General features: G+C 35.4%; 1 protein-coding gene across 9 annotated transcripts in view; it reads left to right on the top strand.

The window, feature by feature from the left end:
- Dgkb (diacylglycerol kinase beta) overlaps window positions 1–21,679 on the top strand; it is a 638,911-nt gene that overhangs the window by 145,002 nt on the left and 472,230 nt on the right. For 7 of the 9 annotated variants that reach the window (XM_048415746.3, XM_085697733.2, XM_085697732.2 and 4 more), the window contains 3 exons: window positions 7,075–7,151; window positions 10,343–10,363; window positions 16,483–16,636. In XM_048415746.3, the coding sequence (XP_048271703.2) occupies window positions 7,075–7,151; window positions 10,343–10,363; window positions 16,483–16,636 (252 nt within the window). The remainder of the gene's footprint in view (window positions 1–7,074; window positions 7,152–10,342; window positions 10,364–16,482; window positions 16,637–21,679) is intronic. The other 2 variants (XM_085697735.2, XM_085697736.2) reach the window with 2 other exon arrangements.

Below are 21,679 nucleotides of genomic sequence, written 5' to 3'. Positions count from 1 at the left end.
GTCTATTAATAATACGTTATTCATAAAAATTACAAATGCATTTAAAATGTTATGTAGACTTATTATTCATAGTTGAATGTACCATCCCCTTCTAATGACAGCTGTGTCTACTATCTAACAGATAAAACCACTGTCCTTGACATATATGTGGACACACACACATACACACACACACACACACACACACACACACACACACACACACACGTACAAGAAATGTCCAGGTCGATGTGGCAATCCCCTTATATTCCAGAGAAGAAGGCAAATCCAGAGGAATCATGGACAAAGTGGTCAACTAGACTAGCCAAATTGGCGAATGCAGGAGACAAATGAGAGACCCTTACTCAATATATAAAGAGGAAAGCAATGTAAAAGGAGACTATCTCAACTTCAAGTCTTCACAAACATGCAAACACAAAGATATACACACACATGCTTGTGACCCTCCCCACAAATGTACATGAATACAAATATTGGTTATGCAAATGTTATGTATGCGTACACACAACACACATATTTTAGTTTTTTCTCATTGAAAGGGTCTTTTTTTAGTAAAAAAGAATCCTACAAAAAGCAATCTACAGATTCACTGCAATCTCCATCAAAATCCCCACCTTCACATACTTTGAAAGCACAGTGTTCAACTTCATATAGAAACACACACACACACACACACAATAAAAAGGATAGCTGAATAAATCCTGAACGATAAAATAACAGCTGGAGGTTTCACCATTCCTGACTTCAATTGTACTAGAAAGCTACTGTTAAGAAAAACAACACGAGATTGGCGTAGAAACAGACTTGTTGATCAATGGACGACGGTAGGAAGTGGCACTGGGTTTACTAGGAGAGAAACCCATCGATCTGACTTGTCTGGAGGCACATTTTGTCATATGTGATACTGCTTGGATGACAAAAACCAGAGTCTAGATGGCCCAGAGACCTGGAGGAAAAATTAATAATACTCGTGTATAAAAGAAAAGTAACAAGAAAACAGTTTCCTGTGTTAATCGGCAACACCTTCTTCAGCCATCATCAGAGTGGCTTCCTATAGCAGCAGATGAAAACAAATAGAGAGATGCACAGTTAGAGACTGTGCAGAAAGAGAGCCCTTGGGACACAGAGCTCTAAATGAGATGTCGCCATCAAATCTCTCCCCGCAGGGCTCAGGGAACCCACGCAAGAGAAGGCAGGAGTAAGAGAGATGGAGGGAATGTAGGACATCAGGAGAACAAAGCCCCCCTAAAACAACTGAGCAAAGCTCATTTGAATTCATAGAGAATGTAGCAGTAGCAGCAAGACTGTAAGCGTCTGTACCAGGTTCTCTGCATAGCTGTGATAGCTTACAGTTAGCACTTTAATGGGATTCCTGAGTGTGTAATGGAGTGGGTCTCTGAATCTTGAGAATGCTTTTTCAGCTCTTTTATTTTGCTGTTGGGTTGTCTTGTCCAACTTCAATATGATGAGTTTTCTTTTATCTTATCACATTTTATTTTATGTTTTGTTGTTCTCTGTTAGAAGCTGGTCCTTTTCTAATGAGAGACAGAAAAGGAATGTGTCTAGATTGGAAAGGAGATAGACGGGAACAGGAATTATTAGAGGAGGGGGAAATTATATGATATGATTATATCATATGAGAAAAGAAACTATAGTTAGTAAAATGGGAGAAAGAAAATATCAAGGGAAAATACAAAAAAATGAAATAAGGCAAAAAGACAGGGGGAATGCTCTTCCAATGTCTCATGATGGAAAACTACATCAATGATTATTTATGTGGGAATCTATAACTTGATCACTTGTTTACTGTTAAGTTTTCTAGTCTTATTGAATTATATAGTCACCTGTATATTTTCATTTTGCAGCAATACAAATTCTTTCTGATAGTAAAAATAACCCCAAAGATGATGGGGGTGGGGTGGGGTTGAGGGGTGGGGTGCAGAAGGATGTCATACTATTTCTATTTAGGAAAATAAAACATTTCTTTCACACAATGTATTCTGATTACAATTTGCCCTCCTCCAACTGCTCCCATTTCCCCCCTACCTCTCCTGCCATACAGATCCATAGCCTTTCTGTCTCTCCTTAGAAAACAAAACAGGCATCTAAGGAACACTAAAACAAAGTAAGATAAAACAAACGCAGACAAATTGGGATCTAAGAGAATAAACAAAAGAAAACAGCCAAGAAATAAAGCACAAGAAAACTCATTTTATAGACTCAGAGAAATAAAGGTTCTCACAGACCAGAATCACAAAAACACAAACCTGAACATCAAAAAATCATAATATATCATTAAGCACACATACGCACACACACACACATACACACATAATATTACACACACATATGTATTTGCAAATGATTTGTAAGCTAAAATGGCAAACAAATAAACAATAATAAAAAATAACACCTTCCCTAACTCAGCATTATGAGGAAGAAATTTCAAAGTCTGTCACTGAGTTCATTTTTTTGGCTATCTACTGCTGGGCATGGCAACTACACTTAAGAGTGATTTTTGTTCCTTCTTCTCTCTCCAATGAGACTCTTTTGAAGAAAACTAGCTTTTCATTTACAAGTGATTATCAATAGGAGGTAACTTCTAGACTAGGGAAGGGGTCTTGTGTCCACTCCCTTTTTTAGCTTTATGACTCCATCTGATATGGGCCTGTGCAGGCTCTGTATGTTTGCTGTAGTCTTTGTAAGTTCCTATGTGCGTAGGTCATGGTGTGTGTAGGAGCATCAATGTCATCTATCTCTTCTGTCTCTTACAATCTTCTGACCCCTCTTCTGCAGAGTTTCTAAAGCTCAAGGTGGGATTTGATGGTGACATCACATTTAGGTCTGAATTTCTAAAAATCTATCACTCTCTGCACATTGTCTAGTTTTGAGTTTCTGAACTATAATCGCCTGCTCCAAGAGGAAACCTCTGATGATGAAGTAAAATGCCAATGTTTGAGTATAGCATGATGTTGTTAGGAGCCGTTTTATTGAGGTATTCCTTTGGCACAGAGGTTCTCAACTGATGGGTTGTGAACATTGGAAAACACATATTTCTGATAGTCTTAGGAATTGAGATACCACTCAGTAACAAAGCTACAGTTATGAAGCAGCAATGAAAATAATTTCATTTTTGGGAATCACTACAACATGAGGATCTCTAGGAAAGTATCTTAGCATTAGGAAGGTTGAGAACTACTTATTCAGCAGTATTATTTTGTTTCCCCAAGATCAGTGTGCTAGCTAATGTAAGGTTGTTAGACACACAAGCAGTTCTGGGCACAGGGTATGGGTTCTACTTAAATTGTTCACCTGGTCTTGATTTAACTTTGGTATATGGTACTTATCTAAAGAAATGTTCATTTCTTTTACATTTTCCAATTTTGTGGCATACATGCTTTGGTAGTAAGATCTAATGATTCACTGAATTTTCTCTGTTTCTGTGGTTATGTCCCCCTTTTCATTTCTGATCTTATTAATTTGCGTGTTCTCTCTCTGCCGTTTTATTAGTTTGGATAGGGGTTTGTCAATCTTGTTGATTTTCTCCAAAAACCAGCTTTTTGTTTCATTGATTCTTTGGATTGTTTCCTGTGTTTCTATTTTGTTGATTTCAGCCCCCAGTTTGATTATTTCCAGTCTTCTACTCCTCCTGGCTGAGTCGGCTTCTTTTTTTTCTATAGCTTTCAGGTGTGCTGTTAAGTCTCTAATGTGTGCTTTCTCCGTTTTCTTTATGTGAGCACTTAGTGCTCTGAACTTTCCTCTTAGCACTGCTTTCATAGTATCCCATAGGTTTGAATATGTTGTGTCTTTATTTTCATTAAATTCAAGGAAGATTTTAATTTCTTTCTTTATTTCTTCCTTGACCCAGGAGTGGTTCAGTAGTTGACTGTTCAGTTTCCATGAGTTTGTAGGCTTTCTGGGGGTAGAATTGTTGTTGAATTCTAACTTTATTCCATGGTGATCTGATAGTACACAGGTGGTTACTACAATTTCTTTGTATCTATGGATGTTTGCTTTGTTATCAATTATGTGATCAATTTTTGAGAAGTTTCCATGAGCTGCAGAGAAGAAGGTATATTCTTTTCTCTTTGGGTGGAATGTTCTATAGATGTCTGTTTAAGTCCATTTGGTTCATTATACCTGTTAGATCTCTTATTTCTCTGTTAAGTTTCTGTCTGGTTGACCTGTCCATTGATGAGAGAGGTGTGTTGAAATCTCCCACTATTAGAGTGTGGGGTTTGATGTATGCTTTGAGTTCTAGTAATGTTTCTTTTACATAAGTGGGTGCTTTTATATTAGGGGCGTAGATATACAGGATTGAGACTTCCTCCTGATGAATTGTTCCTGTTATGAGAATAAAGTGTCCTTCTCCATCTCTTCTGATTGATTTTAGTTTGAAGTCAATTTTGTTAGATATTAGTATAGCCACATCCGCTTGTTTCTTTGGACCATTTGATTGGAATGCGTTTTCACAGCCCTTTACTCTGAGTAGGTGTCTGTCTTTGTGGTTGAGGTGTGTTTCTTGTAAACAGCAGAATGTTGGATCCTGTTTTTGTATCCATTCTCTTAACCCGTGCCTTTTTGTAGGTGAACTGAGTTCATTGATATTAAGTGATATTAATGACCAGTGGTTGCTAACTCCGGTTATTTTTCCTCGTGGTAGTGTTTGTGTGTTTCCCTTCTTTAAGTTGTGCTGGTGGACAGTTGTCAGATGCTTGTGTTGTTATGGGTGTTGTTGGCTTCCTTGGTTTGTGGTTTTCCTTCTAGTATTTTCTGTAAGGCTGGGTTTGTGGCTAAGTATTGTTTAAATCTGTTTTTGTCTTGGAATATCTTGTTTTCTCCATCGATGGTGAATGCGAACTTTGCTAGATATAGTAGTCTGGGCTTGCATCCATGGTCTCTTAGTGTCTGCAGCACATCTATCCAACACCCTCTGGCTTTCATGGTTTCCATTGAGAAGTCAGGTGTAATTCTGATAGGTTTCCCTTTATATGTTACTTGACCTTTTTCCCTTGCAGCTCTTTTTATTCGTTCTTTATTCTGTATGTTTTGTGTTTTGATTATTATATGGCAAGGGGATGCTTATTTTTGATCCAGTCTATTTGGTGTTCTGTATGCTTCTTGTACCTTCATAGGAATACCCTTCTTTAGGTTGGGAAAGTTTTCTTCTATAACTTTGTTGAATATATTTTCTGGGCTATTGAGCTATAATTCTTATCCTTCTTCTATCCCTATTATTCTTAGGTTTAATCTTTTCATGGTGTCCCAGATTTCCTGGATGTTTTGTGTTAAGAATTTTTAGGATTTGTTATTTTCTTTAATTAATGAGTTTATTTACTCTATAGTATCTTCAGTGTCTGAGATTCTTTCTTCTATCTCTTGTATTCTTTTGGTTATGCTTGTCTCTGTAGTTCCTGATCTATTACCCACATTTTCCATATCCAACCTTCCCTCTGTTTATGTTTTCTTCATTACCTCCATTTCATTTTTCATGTTTTGAACTGTTTCCATTACCTGTTTGATTGCTTTATCGTGGTTTTTTTGGGTATCTTTGAGAAAATTATTCATTTCTTCTACTTTTTTGTTTGTCTTCTCCACTTCTTTACAGCGCTTTCCACATCCTGTTTAAATTCCTCTATCATTTTCATAACATTAAATTTAAAGTTGATTTCTTCTATTTCTTCTGGAATAGGGTATTAAAGTCTTCTTGTTGCCTGATCCCTGGAATCTGGTGATGTAATATTGCCTTTCAGGTTGTTGGAGGAATTCTTGCATTGATACCTGCCCATCTCTTCCTTCAAATTCAGCCAGGAGAGTCTTGGCGTCTTGGTCCTATGTATGCTGTGACTGACTCTGGGTGGATCTCCTCAGTGCAAGAGCAGGAACTATTCGCTTTTGGGTGGATGGCCTCAGTGCAGGGGTAGGCACTGTTCCTGGACGAAGGACCCTGCAGCCAATAGAGCAGGCTTGCGGTGGGGAGGGGGTTGTGGGCAGGGATGTGTGGAACAAAGAAGCCCCTGCAGGAGGAGCTGAAGGTGCCCAGTGCTCCTTTTCAGGTTTTTGTATTTTTAAGTAAAAATATTTCTTATCTGATTGTTAGCAGTTCATAATCACCAAGTCTGAGGAAAGAATGAGGAGAATTATACTAAAATGATAGAAAACAACTCATGTTCTCTTTCCTAACAAAAAAACCCTGAAAATTCTATTTCCCACATTTCAAATTCATATTTTTTACTATTATATAAAGAACATGGAACATTTATGGAGTTTTTCTTTGTCTTCTGTTATGCTTCTCTAACTGAAGTGAATAATAAATTTCTAATGGCTGGATCAGAAATCATAACTTATGAGAGGTTTGTATGGGAGAAAATTTAATAACATTATTTATCAGTTTTTGAAAGTATTTTAATACAGGTTACTTATCACTTCTCATTGTGAAAGGCTCCAGCGGATTATTAGTTTTGGTCACACAAAACCTGATCCACTTGAGTGTTCACAACAGCATTATTTAGATTAATCAAAATCCAAAAAATTCAAAATGAATATTTGCTGATCAAAATGTCATGTGGGCATAGGATGTTTTTTTTACAGCGGTTGGACGATGGCATAATCCACAGCAGTGGTGTGAGAGCTGTAGGCTGCAGTTTGTAGGTTTATTATATTCACCAGATAGCCCATGATCAAAATACAGCTAGTAAACAAAAATCTCTTCACTTATCTGCTACTTCCTCAGATATAATAGAGAGATGTCGACCTGAATCTCGAAGAATGTACTCAACCAAAAAAATTTTGTTCCTCTCATGACATCCTTATTATCTTTGGTGCCTGAATGGACTTTGACACTGGATGATAAAATGCTTGTCTAGTTTGTGCAGGGACCTGGGTTTCTTCCTCAGCTTCCCCATCCAATCAAAAGATATTTCATGTGTTGACTTTAAAACTGAGTGTCCATTGATGATTATTTATATCCTATATCTTTGTTTCTGAAGTGAACTACAACAAACACATTAGAATCATGTAAATGTTTTTTTGTGTTTTTTTTCCCTTCTTTTTTTTTCCTTCTTGTCATTGTAGATTCCACGAAGAAATTAAAGGATGTTCTTGAAGAATTCCATGGTAATGGCGTGCTTGCCAAGTATAATCCTGAAGGGGTAAAGCTTCTTTTTTTCTTTATCAGTTTAATGATGTGCTTGCTGGGTGAATTTTCTTCATGGAAAATTCTAGACAAATATGTATATGTGTGTTTCTATAAATACACACATACATATGCTTCTGTATATATATTTATATATACATATATATACTTACATGTATATATCTCACATACCATAAACCATTTAGCACATTCCAAACAAGAAACTTCATAATAAATTGGTATTTTGAAAGTCCACTAAATGTAGTATATTTTTATACATTTATTGATGAAAATACTTCTAGTGTGTGCGTACTTGAAAAAATGAATATCATTAAATATATTGAGGCTTTTTCTAGAATTTAGAAAACAGGAATATAGAAGAAAGAAAGATACTCTTGATTCTTTTCCTATGGTCTGCAGCTTTTAACCCAAGACGGACATGTAAGAGGCAGGGAGCAATCCCTTACAGGAAATGATCCTAAAGGAACACTCTGAGGTGTATGTAACCCTGATGTCTTATGGAGCCAGCAAAAGAACAATTCAAATTCCTTTTTACCCTCTATATTTTTTGTTTATAAGAATTTTGCCTGATCCATCGATTTATTTTCAATGCCATGTTTTATAGGGTTTATTTCCAAATTATATGTTAAGTACTTCTCCACTTAGATCAGCTGGAATGTTGTATTTTGAAGGTCTGATCAAAATTACTCTTAGATCATTTGTTGTCTCATAAACTGAGATATGACTGTAGGAAAATAAAACAAACAGATCTTTGCAAAAAACAATTGCAAAAAAAGTCTAAATATGTCATCAATATAGATTTGTTTGCATACTGAAACATGACTTTTTGGTTTTGCATATATACAAGAACATAATTCCTACTTATCTTTCAAGATCTTTCTTCTGTGGAATATGTAGTCCAATGTCTGAATTACAACCTCAGAGTTTTCACAAAGTTTTATAATTTCTATCCTTACCTCACCATGTAGTTCGAACTTGCAAACTCTTGCCCCAGTCACACACATGTAAAGAATGAATACAAGCATTTCCACATATACCTTCATTTCATGTTTTTGTTTTTTCTTGAAATTATAACACTTAATTATACATTTAAGATGTAACCCAGGCTTACTTTCTTCTTTTAACAAATGTGATTTTGGTGATTTCTAGCGATGGAAACCATGTCAGTGGTTTCGATGCCATTTCGTCTATTCTATGCTAAGAAAAACACATGCGTGGCCTGTGTTTCCCTGATATATATATTTAATGTTACAGAATACGCAAGATAAAATTTATGGATGGATATATAAAAGAGAAAATCTCAAAGTTCAAGAAAATAGATAAGGGGAAGGAAAGAAGACAACATTACTGAAATGCTGTCAAACTATAAACGTCATTAATAGTCATTGCTCCAGTGATCCCTGAAAATACACATTCTTGTATATACACTTGAAATATTTATCCTCTCTGAACATAGTACCTGGTCATCAGTTGATTTAGAAATCATATGTAGTGATATTATTTGCACTTTAGTTCTTTACTCTTAGGGAATTCTTGTATAAAGTTCTCCAAAGCTCTCTTTATGACTATTATGTATTTCAGGATGATTAAAGGTCACCACAGGGTTTAGAGGAGTAATTACCGGATGTGTTACTAAATAGAAATAATATCAAACTTTTCCATAATGTGCTACTCCTCCATAAATATGCAATTTTTTGAATGCATTAAGATAATAATAGTTGAAAAACAGAAAGGTATTTCTCATTATGACCCACTAACAACTCTAAATTAAGAGTAAGAAGAATAAAGCTACTCTCTAAACTAAATATTAATAAGAACTTCCCTTTATGAGGAAAAATTAAAGTTAATATCACACTTTAAGAGGAGTTCTGTGTTTTATGAAAGTCACTAGAAAATAATTAGGAATACCTGTCTTTGACAAGGAAACCACTCAAGAGTTTTTTCCTAGAGCTTCCATCTGTTTTATTAAATATTAAACCAACACTATGAAACAATACTTAGTCTCAAATCACATTGGAAGTTATTACTCTGTCTTGGCTGGTCAGATTGCTTCAAAGTTATCTAGCATGATTAACTATTTATAAGTGTTAATTTGTATAAGAAAAGTAGTAATGTGTTTAACAAAGCCTAGTGTTAGAATGGATAATAGATCCCTTATTTTAAGATAAGTATAATTTTCAATACTTCCATTAAATGTATTTTCAGATTGAAAGCAAAGCAAAAATCCCTTAAGCTTCACTTACGTCTGTAAACGAAGTTTTTAAAATTCATTTTTGTTATAGCTGGCTAAAATTTTTAATATAAAAGTTTAAAATGTGATCTATTAGAGTTATTCTAATAGTGAATAAATGTTAGACAAAAGATATGGACAGGACCAATTGCAATTAATTTTTATATTTAAAATCATTTGATAATCATTTCTACAAAAATTATGTAAGGAAAATCTAAATAAAAGTTTTAAATATTTTCTAAAAATTAAAATCTTAAAAGTGTTGATGTTCTTAAATTAATAAAAGTAATGTTTTAAAATAAATATATTTTCAGCAAGGTACAATGGTGCTTCTCATGAAAATAGTGAACTTTGGTATATGAGAAAATTCAGCTTCTTTCTGCATGTTTGATTTTTTTGTTTGGTTTTTCTTAGCTGTCAAATTTGATTACAAACTATTTCAGTCTTTTAAGGCATGGGATATAAGTTTATACATTTTACTAATGAAAAGAAACACTGTAAGAGAGGAACAAATAAACTCTAACATATTTTATATACATATCTTTATCGTCCTCTCTGGAAGGTTTCAATTATAATTTGTTTTATTCATTCTATTTGATTCACTTCAATAGGCGCTATGACCACACATGTACTCAAAGACTGGCCTAGCTCAGTTCTTTGTTACTTCAGACTGAGAGAGGCCTACTTCAAGCATGGATTGTTGCCTGCCTCCTCTTTGTTTTTGATGCTCCTTGAGTGTTTCTGGGGTTGGGCTCATGACTTGTTTTCCTGACACCTTCCCAGCATTATGTTGATGCTATTGTCTCTCAACAACCCTTTGAGACTCATTTACACAGGAAACCTTTTAAAATCAATACGTAATCTTTAACTTTTAGTGAAAATGTCAGCAAAATGAGGTAATCGGTAAAAATTCTCGTACATTAACGCATGTATTCTTTCTTTCCCTGCATGCACAGAAACAAGATATTCTTAACCAAGTAAGACATTTTCTTTTCTATTGAAATCTGTCTTCTAATTTGAACTATGAATTCCTTGCCCATACCACTAAGCTATACTCATAAACTAACTAGGCCCTCAGAGCATACTGGATCATCTGCATACATAAAGTTATAGTTGAAAAATAGAAACTTTTCCAATTAATATCACTAGTAGAGATCTGATACTTTGGCAGGAGGAAAAGTGTTCAAAGTGTGGATAATGGTTTTAGAGACTCTGGGGTTTCATTTTCTAATTCTGTGTAACCAAACATATCAGCTTCAGGTAAGTTAATTTACTTAAAAATTGGTTAGTTTATTAGTTTACAGTGTATAATTTGAAAACTGAATCTAAAATATAATGGTAAGGATTATATCTTATATTATGTTTCATTTTGTCTATAATTCTGTGTTAACTTTATGGAGGAAACAGAGTTAAAGGGCTACTGATATTTCCTTCCTGAGAGAAAGATATCCGTCGCTTCAATTTTGTAGAAATGAATTCAATTCTGAAAACAAAGCTCTGTTAGTCATGCAGTGAAGAGCACAGAATCTCTGTACTTTTTTGAGCACTCTAAGTATTCCCAACACAGTAGGAAAACTTTGGGAACAGCATCATTTTACTCAAAACTCCTCAATCACACACCAAAGCTTATGCGAGGATGTCTAACTTCTTTAACCCTAATCAATAAGGCATTCTTAAATTTCTCAAAGATTCATTTCTTCACATTAAATTTAATCAAAATATAATATTATCGTCCTTTCTGACACTCAGCCTGTCTATTTACTCATGCTGATAGCACCAGAAGGCATGCTATGTGCTTCTTAGGCAGGACATTCCCTCATGATGTTCTGAGACAGCAGCTTCGATCCCATCACCCACACCTGCCAGGTGCCAGGAACACAAGTTTGACTCAGCATTTCTGCCTCTGTTCCTTACCAGCATCGATACAATTGCAGTATTTTTTTTTTTATTAACCTGAAGCCAGGTTGGAGTTTTGAATATACGGCAGCAGACTGGATAATGCACTATCTGCTGCGACTCTGTCTGTCTTTCTTAATATGGATGATTTTTCCTTAGAATATTTGAATTTCATCTTGATGCATGGGCTCATTAAAGCTAATGCTAGATACTAGGAGAATTTATCTAGTAAAAGAAAGAATTCTGGTGCAGAATCTTGAGATGGTATTTATATAGGCACTTATGAGACTGACTATTTATATCTCAATGTAATTAAATTGATATTAACAACTTCTTGGAGATTTCTAATTACTCACAGGATCAAAGTTCTGTATTTACTAAGATTCACTATCTTATGACTGTGGAAGCATTGGAAATTTGAGAATGGACCATCTGCTATGCCCATGTATCAAGATTTGACAAGTTTAGTAGCTATAAAAATCTTCATGAATGCTATTGAAACAAGAGAAATAAGCTGTAGATGAATATGCATAATTCAGAAAACAAAATTGCATTAGTTATACTAGTTACTTTCTCAACAATGAGATTTAAAAGCAAGCTTGAATGGATTTGGAATGACTTTGTAACTTTTCATACAATAATAGTGAGAGCCAAGTTCATGTGTAGATTTTAAATCGTCTAAAAGCTAACATTTCACCTGTCATTTCTTTAATGACACTCATTAGACAAGAGTTACAAGCCCTGTTAGGGTAAATAATGCCTTGAAACACTGATTATTTTGGAATTTTGTCTGATTTTTAATTTTGTGTTACCAACACGAGGAATAGCACTTTTAGAAAACCACTGAAGACACTACCAGAAAGTTCATATAAGTATTTTGGTGGGAAGGACTGCAGTATCTACACTTTTTAAAAGAATTTTTAGGTAATTTTAATAGTTATAGAAAAGTATAAATAGTATTTTTTCAATGAATGAGGTAAAGTTTTCACTTGTAAATGTATTTCCAAAGGTAGCATTCCCAACTGCCTTGTGTGGAAGAGCAGACACCAGTTACTGACCCTGTGTGTGATGGCAATGCAGCCGTGCTGAAAGAGTCCAGAAAGGTAGAGTGTGTGCCATGTCCACACTCCAGCACAGCAGGGCGCACTGAGGAGTCAACAAAACAAAACAGTCACAGGCATCTTCAAAGTGTGCAATTGAACACTCACTCACTATTATTTTTATACTGTTTCATTTATATCTCTTACTTCTGGAACATCAGGCTTATTTACATATACCTATTGGCTTTATCATAAATACCGGCTGCAAAGCAGATAAAAGAGATTTTAGTAATCCATCATGAGGGAGGGGGAAATAGGAAGATCAAGATATAAAAGATTGCCAAGCATCTTGTAGGATGTGTGAACACTAAAATAAGTTCATAAAAGTTTATTCTTCTCATTGAAGTTGGTAAAACTTTTAGGTTCACGGTGCTAACTAGAAGCATTGATAGCAAGGAATTTCACATACTTTAAAAAGCTTGTTTGTCTTTTAGCAAAGTTAGCACTTACCACTTTATTTTGTGAGGATTCCATCAATATAAAAGACATGTCATATGTGTAGTATTTCTGTTATATATGATTAGCAGTCCCTTAAGCCTTTAATATTATCTTTCAATTTAAGGATAGAAAAGTAGGTAGCCTTGACTCAGAAGAATAAAAAGAGAGATCAGAGGCTTTCAGAGAAAATAAATTCCCCAATTCAACTTAGAATGCTGGCAGAATATTTCCTTGTTTTGGTGTCTATCTTAATGGAGTGTTTCTATGAGAACAACTCTGGTATCTGGGTGACGGATTGCACCTTTACCCCAGCACCTGAGACCAAACCGGACATGACCATTGAGAGCTAAACAAGTAGAGGAGGCTGCCAAAGGCAAAGAATGATAAAGTGATGTGTGGTTTCATTCATTTTCATTTACTAGAATAAACAATAGTGTTACATGGTTAAATATAATAATGATCAGTATGAGTGTGTTTTAAATTCATACCAACTTGGCAGCAGCATCCGAGAAGTCTGTGTTCTTTAGAGATTTTCTGTAATTGCTCTAATTAGTCTGTGACTGCTTCATAAAATAAAAATATTAAAAATAATTTTAAAAGTTAAGCCTCATGTGTGTTAGAATAAGTAGTCAACTTTAAATATTCAAGTCCCGTGCTGTTTGTTTCATTCATGTTTCCATTAATGTTCATTGATGTAAATTATAAATGTCCTTATACGTTTTAAAAGTTTGAATTTTCCAAAACTAATGACAGTAGTAAAATTCACATTTAAATTAGAAATTTCCCCACTATTAGATGTTGCAAAGAAACTATGTAAATTAAGTATATCATATACTTATCACTAAAATCTTATGATTAAGCATAATTTTAGATGATATTTGAAATTGTTATTATTTCAAATATCATAACTGTTGTTAAATTATAAAAAAATGTTATAGGTAACTCAGAAAATAATGGAAAAATATTTACTGCATGACTGGAAATTGGTAACATTGAGTCAGATAATTATTGTTTATAAAATTATTTGGGTTTCGCAACATTGTGCCATATAGAACATCAGTAGTTCAATAGAAAGATTTGCACCCAAGTACACTGAGAGGGTGACAGGAACACCTTCACCTCTTCCATCAACTCTTTAACTGTAGATCTTATGACATCATCTCCCAGAATTCACTGACGAACAGAACTCTCCACTCTTCAGTCCAAAATGGTCCTTTTTTAAAATGTGGGATATTTTGATAAGGCTCCTAGCAGTGAGATAGGGACCTTTCTCTGACACCTTGCTGCTTTTTGGGAACCTGTTCCCCATGCTGGATGACCTCGCCTAACCTCTCTTCAGGGGAGGAGCTTGGACCTACCTTTGCTTCACGTGCCCTGCTTTGTTCAGGAGCAGGGGATACTTGTTCCTTCCAGAATGGAGACAGATGGGGAGAGGAGGGGGAGAGGGGTGAATGGGACTCGAGGAGGGTATGGGAGGGAAAACTCTGGTCAGTATGTAAAATAAATGAAAAGTTAATTAAATTAAATAAAATTTAAATTAAAGAAGTGAGATATTTTGAGAAATTTTACTCTCTGAACTCAGTAATTTGAAAGTATTTTCTGATTACAGAACCAAATGAAAAGGTGAAGTTTTGATTTAGGAGGAGACATTGAATTTTATAATTTTTGAGCCAAGAAACAGACAAATTAATATGCAAAATAACCCATGTATTTCCAAGCTATAACTACATTTTATTTACAGTTTTTATGTTTTTAAATTTTTATTTATTTTTTAAAACTTCATTTTAAAAATATTTTTATTATATGTGGTTTCTTTTATTTTATTGTTTTTATTGAGCTCTATATTACAATGAATATATCTAAGGTTTTCTTCAGACAGCAACTATGAAGTATTGATGTCATTCACAATTTTACGAAGAAATTACTAATAACAAAGGTAAAAGATGATTTTAATTACTTGAGATTACATTCAATAAAAAATACAAATTATATATGCACACACACATAACTTATTCGGTTCGTTATCCATACTTGAAAGTTTTATGTTTTTGTTGATGTCTTAAAAAGGTAACAGATTATTTTAAGTTTACCAAAGGTAATAATATGACATCAATATGCTCATAAAGAGTAACAAAATAGAAGGTATGTATTCTCTCTCACTTTTCTCAAGATATTACCAGACAAACAAGATGGGAACTTTTCTACTTAAAAAGAAATAGTTTAGAGAAAATAAAGAATAATCAACCCCCAGGTTTTCCTGACTTTTAGTTTCATCTCTGTGTCCTAACTCACCTTGGTGAGGGAAAGTCCCACTGCAGATGGCTCTGTGAGACTGATCTTCCCCTGCACACTCTTGCTTGTAACATGATGGGGGCTGGCTTGTTTGGATTTCTGTCCTGCCCAGCCCCCCAGCTGTTTAGTCCCAGAGAAAAATCACACATGAGATCTCTCTAAGTTATAAAGCTGATTGGCCCTTTAGGTCAGGCTTCTTATTAGCTAACACTCACATCTTGATTAACCCATTTTTCTGATCTATGTTAGCCATGTGGCTCAGTACTTTTTTCAGTGGGGCAGCTCACATCCTGCTGCTTCGATGATTTTGGCAGGAGTGGGAAGAATCAACTTCCTCCTCTCCAGAATTCTCCTGCTCTCCTTGCATCATTTCCACTTCCTCTCTGGTTTCCCTGCCTATACCTCCTGCCTGGCCAATCAGCGTTTATTTAAAATATGATTGACAGAACACAGACAATTCTCCGGCACCACTTGCTCCTTGCTGACCTGGTTTTATTCTGGCTTCTTTGTAAGTCTTTAGGCTTCGAACCGATTCGTGTAATTCCCTAAGTCTTTCATTGTTCTCCAACTGTACCTGTCTCCAGAAAACACTCCTGTAACATGTTTTTTCAGTCGCAGGAGTATTAGCTACATGCTTTTGTCCCCGAGTATCCCCAGTTGTCTCAGTTGCTCTGCAGCATCCATCTTACCTGTTGTCCTTTGCTGCGAGAAGGCGTGCTCACTGGGGACTCCTGTATAGTCCATATGAAGCTTGAAGTGAGACACTAGCTTCCTTCAATAGCTTTTCAAGTGGACTTGGGGCTCTTGTTCTGAAATGACTGCTTTTCGATGAATATGGATTTGAGAAGGATGAAAGACCTTAGAATGGGCTCCATTAGAGGTTTGTTTGTAAAGTTATGGAATGTTTAATCAGTTGATGTTGGTTTTGATTTGAAATGCTTGCTGATCACTTTTTAAATAATCACCATTATCGCGAAGAAAAGAGCATCATTCTGTGTGTTTGCTTATAAAAATGTGACTCCATATTAACTTGTTCACACTAAATATCTGAGCTACTCAACACAAATCTGTGAGTTTGGAAATAACAGATCCAGTTGATGTGAGGGAAAAAAAACTTCAAAGGGTAAAATTTGATGTCACATAGCTACTGTGAAGATAGAAACATCTAACTAGAAATCATGTTATCTTTGCTCTATACTGTCAAAGGCGAGACACATACCTGCCACTGCCAATGATAGCATAGAACCACCAAGCTTCGGATAACAATACTTAGATAGTAAACATCTCAGGTCATTTCTGTTGCTCATGACTTGAACATGGTCTTGCTATCTCACTGGGTCTGACATCACAGATTTAAACTTGTTTTTCAGACCATAGATTTTGAAGGCTTCAAGCTGTTCATGAAGACCTTCCTGGAAGCAGAACTCCCTGATGATTTCACAGCACATCTTTTCATGTCATTCAGCAACAAATTCCCCCATTCCAGCCCAAACGTCAAGAGCAAGCCCGCCCTCCTTGCAGGGGGTAAGTATGTTTTCTTAGACCTGAACACAGAGCAGGTCTTGTGAAAGAGATGTGAGTATCATATCATCAAAGAAAGAGACTTTCACTGAAGATTGTCTATGTGTCTACAGTGGAATTCATACTTGACATTGACTTTTAAAATATCTCCAGTACAATAAACAATACAGAAAATAGGATCATTATGACTTACCATTTCAAGTGGAAGTCTTTGTTTCTGTAATGGTACTAAAAGTCATTTTCAACGAGTTTGGGGGAAAATTTAATTACTGGACAGTAGGCTATAAATAACTATATATTGGAAAATATGATGAATAAGGAACCTATGCATAAGAAACACACAATATATAAAATCAATTGTGACATTTATCAACATACATTTAGATTCAGATATGTGAGTTCATAACTTTTTTGATTTTTCTTATATTTTTGCAGCATAGATATGGTTGGTTCTTTGATCATGTGTAGCTTTTAATGGATGCTTTGTGCATTGGTAGCTATTGCTCATTAGCCCAATCAGAAGGCAGATTGTATTTCCCTAAGAATATAAAAAAATGAAATTGTTTAGTAGGTGATGGAGAACAGAAAAAAAAAAAAGATAGTACACAAAAATGAGTTTGCTGCAGCAATAAGCAGCCTGTGTGGTCCTTAGGTTGGAGGAGCCAAAAACCCATCATCCTGCAGCTGGGACACAGCTTTGAGGTAAGGGAGAGTGTTTGGGTCATTTAGTCCAGGATCTTCTGCACAGGACACCTTCCTTGGCAGCTTCCTGAGATCAGAAGTTCAGTGGGATCATTAGCAGACTTGAATCTCAATATCCTTCTGAGTGTGTAAAGGATAGCTATGCTTTACCAACTAGCTGGAGGCTCACCGTGTCTCAGTAGTACCTCAACTTGGAGATGGAACGCCTCTGCTACACCTCTGTTGAGGAACGCAATGCCGAGGTGGTTATAGAAGCCCGAAGCTAACCTTGTCCTTGCTTCCACAGACTCATCTCTGATAGTGTGCCTCTTTAGACCTAAAGGATGTCCAGTTTGCATGCTGCAATGCAGTCGTAAAAGATTTTAGGAATATTCTAACTCAGGAAACAAATTTATTTGAGTGATATTTATTAATATTTGTTTCATTAAAGATGAGGCATTCTAGAAGTTAAAAAATGAACTCAATCACATGATAACAAAATAACTCAATTTAAAAATAGTTGCTATCCTTAAAAGCAAAACCAAAGTGATTTTTGAAGTATAATATCTTTTCCCCTGTTAAAACTCTGTGTATGACTTCCTGTTTTCAGCTGGATGCTCACATCTGCATCTGTTTATATGTGTGTGCTGTATCATGTGGTCTCTTACATATTTCAGCATGCAATCCTGAGAAAGTGAGAATGAGAAAAACACTTAGTGTCATTATGAAAATCATTCAAACATCTCAAATCCCTAAAGGCTCTCAGAGTCCTCAGGAGAGTCGGTGGTCTGGACTGCCGGCCACTGCACCATGGGCTGCACTCTGGGGCAAATAGGGAAAGAAGGTAGTGTAGAGACAAGCAGCAGCAGAGGGGAATCCCTGCACTCTGAAAGACAAATTTAAAAAACACGTAGGTGGGAGAGCCATCCACAGACCACGAGTCAAGGTCATCTGCCAATTGCCCTGCACCCCAACAGCTTGTGCTGCTTCCACACAAAAGGCAGTACTAATATTTTTCAAAAAGGATCTCGTGTGGTGCTGGCTTTCTAAAATCAAGTCTCCACGGGATGATGCCCCACAATATATGAAACAGGCATTCTTGTCTTCATTGTTTAGCTATTTGAGAATCACCCAACTGATACAAGCTCCAGAGAGCTCTTCATGCTTGCCCTTGCTTCTTTGTAACTCTTCATAGAACTGTATGGACCTTCTAGACTGAGCATTTTTAGAGGAGACAGTTTCTATTTTGATCTACAAGTAAGATTCACCCCTGCCACACTGTCCTTGGGTTCCAAGGAAACAAAATACATGTTTATCTGTATCCTACAAATGTATTTACCTGCATTAAACATGGGAAATAGTGAATGTTTCTAATGACTTAAAGTGGTTTTATAAAGAATTCTGATCTCAAACATTCTATTTTCCCCAACATCATACACTAGTACAAAATAGAAAAGCAAAGATTAATAGGAATAACAATCAAATTAGGCTTCAAAATACAGACAGATGAGCATTAGTCAGACTGTACCTCACTTGGGATAACTTCGTGTCCTGTGTAGATCTCCTAGAAACAAAGATGTGCTGCTCAAATCCTATGTAACAATAATAAATCAATCCAAGTTCTTTTTCAAAGCATGACTCCTCACTGAGCTATTGAGTGTCCAGTGTCCTTCCTATGACTGCTTCTTTCCACTTTTACTGAAACACATTTGATAGTTTTTTTTTTCCTAAGGAACAAGGAACAATGGACACAATATAGAAGTGCAGGGATTGGGTATCATTGACTCTGGAATTGAAAACATAAATCTTTTTCTATTTCTAGGAAACTGCTTTAAAATAGTTTGCTATCCATACAGAATATGGTTGAATTTGGAAAACCTCAGGTTACTTCTGAACAGAAAGTTTCTGTAATGACTACAATCACCCTCATGGGATTCTACTTCATTTTTTTAGATCAACGTCAGCAAAAATAAGATATTCTGTGTGTAAACTGAAAAATAAGAACTCCTCAATAAAGTAGAAATGAAAAAAGGAATAAAGGTACTATCACCAATGTACTGCACTCAAATATAGTACATATAAAAAATAAAGCATCCAATTTTCTTTGCATAAATATGTTAACTATCATGTACAGTAACAATGTTTTTAAATATAAATTTGCATGTGCCTGGATATACTTTCTCAATGAATTCCTAGTAATCTTTGTGGCATTTTGTGATATAAAGAAATTAGTTTTATGAAAATCTTCATTGCAATATGTTCCATATTATTCATTGATAGGTATCTTTTTCTTTGGATAGGTGGAGGCTGTCCTAAGGTGATTGGATAGCTCTCTCCTGCCACCTTTACTTCCTCCAAGGGCCAGGTACTCAGTGAGCCACTGCAATAACCAACTTCTGATTTCACTTCCATTATAAAAAAATTTCTGAATTACAGACAATACACCATTCTTACAAACATTTTTAATCCCTCTGTTACTGAAAATGTCTCCCAGATCCTCAGTTTTACTGTGATCTCTATTGTAGCCACTACAGCTTTAGTACTGAGAGAAATATTATAAAAATGAGTATTGCTAACCTTCAGATATGTATTCCCCAATATTTATATAGACTCTGAACCTATTTAGTTTTTGTTTGTTTGTGTGTTTCTTTTATTTTGTTTGGAACAAGGTTTCTCTGGCTTTCCTGTAACTAGTTCCCGTTTTAGACCAGGTAGATAGAATTCACCAAGAACTTCTTGTGTCTGCCTACCAGGTGCTGGAACTAATAGAATGAGTGACCATGCCTGGCTATGTCTCTTTAGTCTAAAATTCATCTGGAAAAAAATAATTTATTTTTATGATAGTCTCCTAATTCAATTTCATTCTTAAGCTTGTTTTATTTAATTTTAATTCAATCTATTTATTTTACATCCCTATCCTAGTTTCCCCTGGCTCCTTTCTTCCCATTTCCTCCCCAGTTCTCTGCTGCTCCTTCCATCCACCCAACCACTTCTCCTCTGTTTCTGTTCAGAAAAAGGGAAGGCCTACCATGGTTATCAACAAAGCAAGGCATATCAATTATCAGTAAGACTAAGGACCTCCCATTGTATTAAGGCTGTTGAGAAGAATTCTTCTGTACCCCATTTTTAAATTGGATTATTTGGTATTTTGATGTCTAGTTTTTGAGTTCTTTTTATATTTTGTAAATCTTCCCTGTGTCACATGCAGGGTTGGTGAAGATCTTTTCCCATTCTGTAGGCTGCTGTTTTTCCTGTTTACCCTGCTCTTTGTCTTATGGCAGCTTTTCAGTTTCAGGAGTCCCATCCATTAATTATTGATCTTTGTGTCTTTGCTACTTGTCTTCTAGTCAGGAAGTTGTCTCCATGACAAAGCATTCAAGGCTATTTTCCACTTTTTCTTCTATCAGGCTCAGTGTAATTGGATTTATGCTGAGATCTTTGATCCACTTGGACTTGAGTTTTTTTGTAGGATGACAGATATGCATCTATTTGCATTCTTCTATGTGCCAATGTACAGTTATGTCAGCAACATTTGTTGAAGATGTTTTCTTTTTTTGATTGTACAATTTTTGACTTCTTTGTCAAAAAAATCAATTATCCATAGGCATGTGGATTTATGTTTAGGTCTTTGGTTTGCTTTCACTGATCCTTCTCTCTGGTTTTATTACTATAGTAGAGCTTGTAATCAGGGGTGGTGGTATCTCCTAAAGTTCTTTTATTGTACAAGATTGTTTTAGCTGCCCTGTTTTTTATTTATAGTTTTTTCATATGTAGTGGAGTATTTTTCTTTCAAGGTCTATAAAGAATTGTGCTGGAATTTTCATGGCAATAGCACTGAATCTGGTAAGATGGTTGTTTTTATTATGTTAATTCTTCCAACCCATGTCAAATCCAACACCACTTCATGGTTTATCTTTTAAGACTTAGGGAGATCACCTAACCATATGAAAAGCAATATACCACAAGTCGACATCCAAGATCAATTAAATGGAGAAAAACTCAAAGCAATTCCACTAAAATCAGGAAAAAGATAAGGTTGTTCACTCTCACTGTATCTCTTCAATATAGTACCTGAAATTCTAGCAAGAGCAGTAAAGCAGCAATAGTATATCCGGGGAATATAAACTGGAAAGGAAAGAGTCAAAGTTTACCGTTTTCAGATCACGTGATAATATACATAAGCGACCCCAAAGACTCTATGAGGGAACTTTTACAGCTGATACATACCATTACTGAAATGGTTGAACATAAGATTAACAAAACAAAACAAAACAAAAAAGCTCACTATCCCTCGGGTATACAAATTATAAAAAGGCTGAGAAAGAAATCATGGAAACAGCGACCTCCAAAACAGCCATGAGTAAT

The sequence above is a fragment of the Myodes glareolus genome, chromosome 11, assembly GCF_982192425.1.
Source record: "Myodes glareolus chromosome 11, mMyoGla1.1, whole genome shotgun sequence".
NCBI classification, from domain to species: domain Eukaryota; kingdom Metazoa; phylum Chordata; class Mammalia; order Rodentia; family Cricetidae; genus Myodes; species Myodes glareolus.
This window is presented reverse-complemented; position numbering and strand designations above follow the sequence as displayed.